At 43.0% G+C, this 10,221-nt stretch overlaps 1 protein-coding gene across 1 annotated transcript; it reads left to right on the top strand.

The window, feature by feature from the left end:
* Window positions 1–280: 280 nt before the first annotated feature.
* Window positions 281–5,096, top strand: sost (sclerostin). Its single transcript, XM_053861304.1, has 2 exons — window positions 281–612; window positions 3,341–5,096. Exons 1-2 carry the CDS (start codon window positions 318–320, stop codon window positions 3,745–3,747), a joined length of 702 nt encoding a protein of 233 aa, XP_053717279.1. The 5' UTR covers window positions 281–317; the 3' UTR covers window positions 3,748–5,096.
* The last annotated feature ends 5,125 nt before the right edge of the window (window positions 5,097–10,221 follow it).

Below are 10,221 nucleotides of genomic sequence, written 5' to 3'. Positions count from 1 at the left end.
ACACATGCTTCATACCACGCGTTCCCTGGGGCCGCAGAGTATCTCCATCGGACCCTGTTCATAATGCATACATCTGTAAAAGAACAGACACATTTGTCTGCGGACCGGAGGTGAGAGATGCAGGAGTTGAAACGCTCCCCATCCACGCCTCCTCCTCGCTTCTCAATGAATCTTGGGCGCAGGTTCAACTCCTCCCACTTTGAGTAAGCGCCTAATTTGTCAGACGAAACACCGGCTTTATAAAGCCTCGCGCAATGCTCGGAGTCTGGAAGTTGAACGCATCCCCGTCAGTGCGCGCTCTTCTCTGCCCGGCCATCATGCAGGTGTCATCGGCTCAGCTCGTCTCCAGCTCCGCTCTGCTGCTGCTGCTCCTCCAGGGATGCTGCTCCGTCGTCAGGGGCTGGAAGGTACTGAAGAACGACGCCACCGAGATTTTACCGGACTACAGGGGGATCAATCGAGCTCCGCATGAAGCGATACTCAGCAGCAGCAGCAGCAGCAGCAGCAGCAACAACAACAACAACAACAACAACAACAACAACAACAACAACAACAACACGGTCAATAACCGAGCAAAGAATGGAGGAAGAAATGCAAACAGCGTCTCTTACAGTAAGTGTTGAGATTTACTCACTGACTTTCATCTATTCGCACATTTCAAACTATTAGCTTCGCACTTACAATTAAATCATGACAAAGGTTTTCAGAAATACTTCAGACAACATTTTAAAAAAAGAAATACACTCAAGAAAGAAAAAAAGAAATGTATTTTTATGCGACTTTTTCTTTGACCATTTTATTACAGTGTAATGGATTTTCCACTTTTTTCCCCCAGAAGTAGTGTGCCATTAAAATTAAAACTACAATGAGGTATAATGGAGGCATTATAATGCCCTTCTTGTTTTTCGACCATTATTATTTTATTGCTCTGTGGCCGACCCACACAAGGCAAAAACAAGCCTATAATTTCACTCACCTATTTTGGGACTCAAGCATTCATCATTTACCTTTTTATTTTCAGTTGATTTGTTTTCTTGAAAGCCGTGGAGAGGGTTTAGGATGGTGAGAACTCCTACGCCTCACCACAACTGCCAAACACACACACATTCTTGTGGTTTCTCCCTCAATGCAGTTTCAAACACAGCATTCCGATTGACACCTTCCCTATTCAATATCAGTGGCCAGCAAATATAAATACAGTATTGGGGGAATCAAACCAAAAGGTGGCATGTTATAGTGCTGTCAAATACACTTATATTGAAATAACTATTTGGTATTCTGGTAACTATTGACTGGAATTTTACTGGACTATTCTAAAACCTCTTTAGTGACAAAAGACCAGTGGCACCTGTGACACCTGAGGACATGGTGACTTTGAAAGTGTAAATGTTCTCCTGTTGTCAAATGGCTGCTGCAGCGTTCTCAAACCGCGAATTCCTGAGATGAGCCCTATAAGTGTGACTGATTTCTGTTTGTTGTGGCTTTTACCACTACTGGCTGGCCTTCTGCATCACATGCGCAATGACTGCAACTCAATTATTTGGCTAAGTAGCCTTTAAGGATTGGGACAACAAATCCGCACTCTTGTTGTTTTAGAGACAGAGGGCAGTTTCACACAGTGTGATAATAATCCATGGGATTATGTCCTTCATCCGTCATGTCCTGGGATGACTTTGGATGGGGTCACCAAAAAGGCTTGGGTCCCTTTTAGTCTTCTCCCTTGTCTCTGTTGTGAGATCAAGCTCAGAACAGAGCGGCTGTTTTTTGCCTGTATAATCCTAAAACAACCAATGTATTTAACATTAATATCTCATTCATAATTCCTCTCAATTTTCCTTTATTTTCAAGTCATAGGAAATACTTCATGACCAATGAACAAACCCCAAAGAAACCTTTCTGAAGAGTTCAATCAACATTGAGAAGACTGTGATTTGTTTTTACCCGAAAAAATGTGTGTCTCATTAGTTTACCTCATGTTTTGGTGTTAAACCACTGCTTTTAAATGACTGGTATTTTCAACTGGAGCAGTGTCAGGCCTTGAAGCTCACTCAGTCTGATCCCAGATGTATGGCGTCACACCTGGCTGGTGTACATTGTTCCTTTATGCAAATGCTTCCTCTGTAAAACCCAAAAGCTGAATAAACTATTATCAATGAACAACGGTTATTTAAGACTTGACCTAATCTGCCATTCAAAAAAACAAAACACAGCAATAGAGAAAAGACAAGTTTCCTTACTGGGGATTTATGATCATAATGTGAAGCTGGTATGAAAGAATAACAAGACCCCAGGGGAGACAAGAAGCAACAAACTCCAGATGCATGTCAGCGATTAATTCATTATATCATAATGTTCCCCACTATTTCAGCTTACATCTTAAAATAATCATCTGTGTCATGAGCCAGAGACGTTGAGCAAGGTGACCCGACTCTTTGTAGGAAAGCTGCTGCCCTGTGTTCTCTGGTCTTTGTTTGCTACCTCTGTTCAGCAGTTGCAGAAAAATACGGGATCGAGTTCTCGACAGAGGAAGGAGAGGAAGTCATCCCACATAAATCCTTTGTCCACGTCTTTATTTGTGAAGAATGACCCACAGGAAAACAGATCCCTCTATACGTGTATCATTTCTTCACCGTTGGTTCCTTTTGACCTTTTTTACACTGTGCTTGTTACACAAAAAAGTGGCACAATAACTCATGCGTGCGCCTGTAAAAGAGCCGAAACATAAGACCCTGGGCTCCGTGTGTGCGTTCTCTCAAGTCGGACTGGCAGATGTCCAGCGGGACCCGAATGGTACAATTGCAGTGCTGCCTTAAAATAACCGGCGAGCTCCTCGATCGGCGCGTGCATTTCCTCTGGGCCAAGGCGAGTGTGCCAGCTCTTTCCTCCGGGTCGGGCCTCCATTAGGTTTGATTGAGCTGTTAAATGGCCCTCTGGTCTGGATTTGCTATCAGCCGATTGCTGCCAGCTGCTTTTATTTTGTCAAGCCTGTCGTCAGCTTAATGGTTGCACCATGAATCAAACTCAGACAGTGATCTCACTGCCATCCATCTTTAAGTTTGGTATGAAGCTGAGTTTATGGAACGTCTTAAAATCCTCTGCGGTTTTACAGTTATGTTAAAGAACTGAAATGAAATGCATCTTCCCCCGTGGCGCAATTTTAATCCAGCTAATGTTTTCTACCGTGGGGTCGTTCAACAAATAGCACAATCAGCAGGTTTATGTTGGCTGAATCAGACTGAGAAAAATGATCACTGCCACATCGAAAGCCGTGCAACACTACAAAGTGTTTGTGTTGGTCCGAGTCCACGAGCGTAACTGTGTTTCCTTTTCGTCAACGCAGGTGCCTCGGAGCTGAGCTGCAGGGAGCTTCGATCAACGCGCTACATCACCGACGGGTCTTGCCGCAGTGCGAAGCCTGTGAAGGAGTTGGTGTGTTCAGGCCAGTGCCTGCCTGCTCACTTGATGCCCAACCAGATCGTGCGTGGGAAATGGTGGAGAAGCAGCGCGTCAGACTACCGCTGCATACCAGCGCACTCTCGGACCCGGAGAGTCCAGCTGCACTGCCCCACCGGCAACACACGGACTTACAAGATCCGTATCGTCACGTCCTGCAAGTGCAAGCGCTTCAGGCCCCACCACAACCAGTCAGAGCCGAAGGATGTGCCGAAGGCCCAGCGCAACAGCAAACGTTTACCTCAAAACCGGACCAAGGATAACAACACACCACTGGTTGGGAATTCGTTTTAGTGTATCCTCCGAAAATCTATTGAGGACAGAGACCAAAGTAGACATGCATCTCCCATGTGTGGAGAAGATGTGTGAGAACATGTACAGATAAGCTATTTTTCCGCTCTGATTTGAAATCTGTTTGCTCAGCTACACGTTTGGGGCTCATGTGCATGACCAACGATCCATGCCGGGACTTACCCTGACAGCTCAAGAGATGTGACGGTGGGTAACTGATCAGTGAATTACTCAAACTGAAAAACACTTTCCTGGATTTCCAGTCTGTCAGAAGCAGACTTCAAGCACCAAGAGTAAACATCCCAGAGGTTTAAAAACACATCTGTACAAACATCCAGCGGATGTAGATCAGCAAATGTATCTTAAATATTTGGAGGTGCTTCCCTGTGACAGGAGGTGAGAACAGCCAGGGCTCGGGTAAACTGTGGATCAAGTCGCTTCCTCACCTCGACCAGACCTGTAGATGTTGGAGGCACGAGGGATTTCGGTGAGCTTGAGGGAGACGGAACAACGGGGCATTCCTGTGACTCGTCTTAATGACTACATGAGTACAGTGTTAGGATTTGAGTCATAAAAAGCCATTTCCTCTCTCCGGTTCCTGTTTGTCAGAATCACACAACGTTCTCACAGAACATATGTGGAGGAGGCATCGCAACATTTGCTGTGTTGTACCTCGGGCAGCCGTCTTCAACAAACACCCACGACAGGAATTCTTTTCTAGATGGGCCAACTAGAGCAGCAACTGTGAATCTGCTGTCGCTCTAGACACCCACACTCTGCTCCCTTTCTGTAAATAACTCAAACCAGGAGAAGATAAAAATATCGACAGTTCATCGTCAAATAGGTACCCGGAAACATCCCATGTTTGCTTCCTCTTTACTTCTTGATTTCTCAAACCTCTCCGCACTCAAATCAAGTTTCATTCCGACTATTAATTTCACTATGAGCTCTGAGTCATGACTGACAGAATCAGATCACGGTTGAGTGGCGCTCTGAGTTGACCAGTCGACACTTGGAGTAGAGCCATTGCCTGAGAGCGGGAGGAGGAAGCAGCAACTGGAAAAGTGTTTTTCATGCAAGTGGAGCGCTGCAGTGACGGGACGTTTAGAGAGCGTGCGCTCAAATCCCCTGGCTTGAGAGGGGAGAAAGGGAGGACTCACAAAGAAGGACTGATATAAATACTGAACTGCATATTTATTATTTTGTTTTGTTTTACACATTTAAATTATTTATGCAACTTTTTGTAGTAAATGGCAGCCATTATTGTCCTGTAGTACAATAGTTTCTTTGGAAATGAAATACTGTACAGTGCATTAATAAAGTAAAGGCAGATATATTTGACATGGCTGGTGTTGTCTTTGTGCTTATGGAATACAAAATGGTACCATGTGTGTACAAGAGATATACAGTGGCTCAGTGTGATTCACACTGTGTACACTGCACATGCCAATCTTTTTATTTGTATGACATGTGATCACATGCACATGTGAAGCTCAGCACTGAGAATGCTCTACGTTTGCGACCGTGATTCTCTGCATTGGTAGTCAAGTTTTTATCGTTGAGGGAAACTTCATAGATGATCCTGAAAAGAGGATGTATACTTTTCAATTGCATGATAGAGAGTGGTGCCATGGAACTGGTCTTTCTACTTCCTCATCAAGTTTTCCCCATCACCACTGTCCTTCAACTCTGGGGTTCATGAAAGAGAAGATCACGATCGTAGAGACTGACATGGTTTTCTTTTCAATTGGTTGTTGAGCTAGAGGACTGAAATAAGACCCCTGCTTTCACCCATCATTCCAGCGTGATGAAGAAAGAGCTGAGGCTGAAGCAAGGCAGTTGATTTACATATTTTTCTACATTCCTTCTCACACTCATGGTCACAAACCAAAAGAACAAGATTGTGGATTCTCTTGGCTGAAAATATTCTTCTCCACATGGTGGTATAACTGTCCCTCAGGGGCTGGGAGAGGGCCTCTGTATTCTGGGAGCAGCTCACAGTCGGACCACTGCTCCCACACATTGATGGCTTTTTCTAGGACTCCTGACGTTGGGCTCCTGGCAAGCCAGACTGCGAGGAAGTCCAGGGACATACTGGAGAAACTAAATCTGGGAACACCTCGGTATTACCCTGGAAGAGGTTTCTGAGAAGAGGAAAGTCTGACCCCGCCCCCCGGTCTTGGATAATGGATATGATCCATGATGTCGATGAACAACAACATTTGCTATGTTTGTGGCTCAAGTTAAATCCACTGATGCTTTTGTGCTATTTCCAATGAGTGGTAGAGCCTTCTGAGTGTGAACACAGCTATGCTTAGTGATCCTCCATCATCCTTGTCAATCTTATAAAGTTTAATGGCAGGAAACAGGAGGGAAATGAGGGAACTGAATGATGTGTGACATCTTCCTTTATTCTGTAATTCCTCATTTTGGGCTCAATTAAGTACGTCCATCCATCTTTCAAAGTACATTTACATAACTGTTCAATTCTATTTTCTGTTTTTTTGCTGATGTGTTGTGTTCCTTGTTTGTAATGGGTTGCACTAATGAGTGTCATTAAAAATGAATACATCATGATCCTTTTTATCGCAATATTCAATAATGAATTTGACGATTGGTCCGCCATCATGAACCAAAACAAACCATTCCAAAGCCAAAACACACTCACGCGATCGGCGTTGCAGAGTTTTTCGGTCCAAGCAAAGCAGTGTAAATGAGGCCGTCTAAATGAGGTGTTTATATGTAAACCTAATTTTTAATCACGGGGACACGACCTCCCTCTGTGGGCCCTGCAAACTCAAAACAGACAACCGCCGTGGCGACTGGACCGCTGTGCCAGTGGAGGTCAGTGGAGTTGGATTTCACTACATCATCTGCAAAGTGACGTCATGATGTCATTTTCAAGCTGCTCTTTGCTGGAGAAAACACACAGGATTTCAGTCAAGGAAGGTGAAAGCATGTCAGTATCAGAAGAAGCAAACCAGTCTATTGATGCACAGAGACGCTTTTGTGCAAGCTCTCCTCTGCCATGTTGTGAATAGTTTGAAAGCAGTGGTTGCTCCAAGCGTCGAACCAGGTGGTGTGAGATTTGGGCGTGATCTCAATAAACCGAAAACTCCTAAGTAAACCTGCTGGTTTTTCTTTCTCAGGCCTCTTTAACGCTGACACAGCATCTGTCCTGCGTTATTGTGCCGTGGCCCGTGATTGACCCCTGCAGACCTGTGGGATACCTCCGCACAAGGAGCTGAGCGGATCTATTCCCAACAAATGTAACAACATGTCTATCAGGCCTCCATACAAGTGTCATCGGTAAATTTGGGAAATCCAGGTGCAGAATTCCCGCAGGATCTTAAAGTGTCAGAAACAGGATTGAATTAACTTTGGGGTCAAAGTTGACAAACTGTTCCTGGCAGAGACACTGTGTCGGCTCGGAATATTTATAGAAGTGACATTTTGGCTGTAATAAATGATGGCTTCCTGTCTATATGTGGGAATTCACACCGGTGTTGAATTCAAACTGAAAAAAAAAAAAGGTTTTGCTAGAATTTTCCCCTGAAGGCAAGTCATCTAAGGTGCACCTTCTTTTTTTTTTTTAAACCCCCAAGTCGCTTCATTGTTGACATTCTGTTTGGAACTGGTCTCTTTGCTGTTTCAAAAATACCTCTTTTCAAATATCACAATCTCCAGTTCACAATTGTTCTATAATCCCGAGCAGCACATGCAGCAGAAAATAGTTGCTGCAAATATTTCAGTGAAAATTGCTCCTCAGCGCCACTTGGTCCCACGTGCAGACTCATCCGATCTTTCAACGTTGGCTTTCATCAGATAATCACATCCTGCTGCGAAGGCTGCTAGACAATCGACTAAACCTCGCCACGTCCTCACTTGGTCTGTCACCCAAAAAAAAAAAAAAAAAAAAAAAGCTGGAAGTCTTTTCTGTGCTCCATGTCCACGCATTGAACTTGTTCTTTTTAATTTGTGAAATACATCACATGCACTTCCTGCTTATTCTGTTTAGGAAGAAAGGAAGCTAACTGATCTCCTGCCAGACGCACAGAACACGTCTCTCCGAAACTAAATCATCTACAAATTAAGTTTCCTACAGTGTCAGTTTACCAGTGGATTCCTTTAGATGAAGAACTAACCGCCCTGAAAACCACTGGTGTTTCACACGAGGAACGCAATAAAGCATTTCTTCTTGCACACGGAATTCATGAAAGTTCCTGATGTTGTGAAAGTCAATTACATCACCTTATATTGGAAAAAAAACCTCTCTACACAAATGGGATTTAGTGACCAAGGCTGGAAATTCTCCGACATATTTGTCAGTATTACAAATCCTATAAAGTTTGTCAAAGCCACCCAAAAATGTGTTATCCAAAACTTTAGCACGCCATAACTACACCACCACATAATGATCATAGGGAGATGTTCTAGTTGTGGTTGCAGTAAATGGAGCACTAAATGTGTCAGTGGCTGCTGCGCTTTTATCTCATTCCCCCATCAAACTCCGACATTCTTTTTTCAGGCCCGTCGCCATCAAAACCTCTGTTGCTGAACCATGGATAGAGAGACATCTTCATTCCGATGACTACTGTAAAGTAATAGTTAAACAAAGGTTTGCATTTAAGTAACAGGTTTATTTCCTGTTGTTAACACAATAAATTAAATCATGACGGTTGCCCTCACCAATTAAATTCCTTTGTTTCTTTTGTATTTATTTTTTGTCAATGACGTGGTAAGTACGTAGAACTGCAGCAGCATTTTTAACAGGAAAGAAACATGACAATCCTGTAATCCCTCTGTCTTTTTTGAAGGATACCAACAGCTAAGTCTTAGTATAATGCTAGAAGTTATCTCAGTCACACAATGATAAACCAAAATTAGAAAAAATGGAATACAATAAAAAAGAACAAAAGAAAAAGACTAAAATAAAATCTACATGAGCAAAAGCATCAAGCTCAAGGAATAATTTGTGAAGTTGCTTCGAGAGCTTACACTATGCTGTTTGTGAAATCCTGGTGACCTACTTGACATTATCATATTGAAAGGCAGTGCTTCTCATATTCAACGCCAGAAATTGAGCTCCAGGAATGTTTGGACTAGCCACAGAGGAAGAAGATCACAAAAGGCGAGTAGTTTTTCATCAGAACTCATTTGCCTCAAGGAAAATGAGAGTATTATTTATAGGAATATTGTTTGAGGGTGACGGTTCTTCACTCAACAAGCGCTGACACCAATGTGGTGGCTTCGGGACTCCTCACAAAAACACATGCACTACACTGACAAAGGTTTTCCATTCATCTCGATACCTCATTTTCACCGCACGCTTCAATTGCTTCTCTGCAGCAACAGGTTTGATCTGCTTCCATCGAGCCTGCACATGAGCGTTATGAAGATAGGATAGTCCTTCGCATGAGATGGGAAACACTTTCTTTGCATTTAATAACATATAATAGAATTTATATATAACTTTAAGACATTGTGGCTGCCCCTGGAATTAAGGCAATGATGATGGAACAATTGATTTATATCAGTGATTCAATTCAACACGTTTATAGATCCACTTAGACTCAAAAAAGAAAAAAAAAAGCATTGTAACAACGCAAGTGGCTCGTTGCTCCATTCACATCCGGGGTCATCAAGGTGAACCTCAAAGGACACGTAGTTTAACCAATCAGGTGTCAGCTGAAACAAGCTGTACCAGACTGATAGTCAACTGAATACAGTCTTCACACACCTGACCGGTTAAACTGTGTGTGCTTTATTAGTCAAAACAAAAACCTGCACCACTTTGGTATCGTTCAGGCCTGGGAAGCTTTTGTCATCTGTCAGAGTGAGTTTAGGCAGATAAAACTTGCTATCTTTTGTACGAACAGTGGTACCCACCATACTTTTACCTCAAAACCTAAAACAGAAACTACAAACCTATGTATTTGACCTAGGAACAGCCAGTAAGGACCGCCTATATATTCTATATCGTCGCAGATGGTCATTTAGAGGAGCAAAACTAATGTTTTAGACGCAAGATCGGTTTGATTTTCTTTTCAGAAAATGTCATTGTGGCAGCGGTGGATGAGGAAGGCCCAATTTTGTTTAAATCGTAGCAAATGACAGAACAATTTTAATTTGTAAAGCATACATAGAGGAAATGAAACAATGTGTACAGCATGTGTGAAAGCACAGCTCAATGGAAAATGCCATGTGAGTAGAACTGCAGCGTTTCAAGCTTCACACAGGAACCAGAAGAGACAACTTCCTGCCTTAAAGAATGTAATCTCTAATTATTCTGTATTTCCTGTGAGAAACTCAACACCGAGCTTCGGTTCAACATCTTCATTATTTTCTTCAGTGGAGTTAAAGACAGTTACTCTGCGTTTTGATCTTCTGTTCTTTTCAGTGACATACATCTGTTTTTTACTTGTTGTCAGACGGGACATCTAATACAGCGTCAGCCCTCCACAAACCCCCTCGGTA

The sequence above is a fragment of the Synchiropus splendidus genome, chromosome 1 (genome assembly GCF_027744825.2).
Source record: "Synchiropus splendidus isolate RoL2022-P1 chromosome 1, RoL_Sspl_1.0, whole genome shotgun sequence".
In the NCBI taxonomy this organism is placed as follows: Eukaryota; Metazoa; Chordata; class Actinopteri; order Syngnathiformes; family Callionymidae; genus Synchiropus; species Synchiropus splendidus.
The sequence above is the reverse complement of the archived record's forward strand: the minus strand, read 5'-3'. Positions and strand labels throughout refer to the sequence as shown.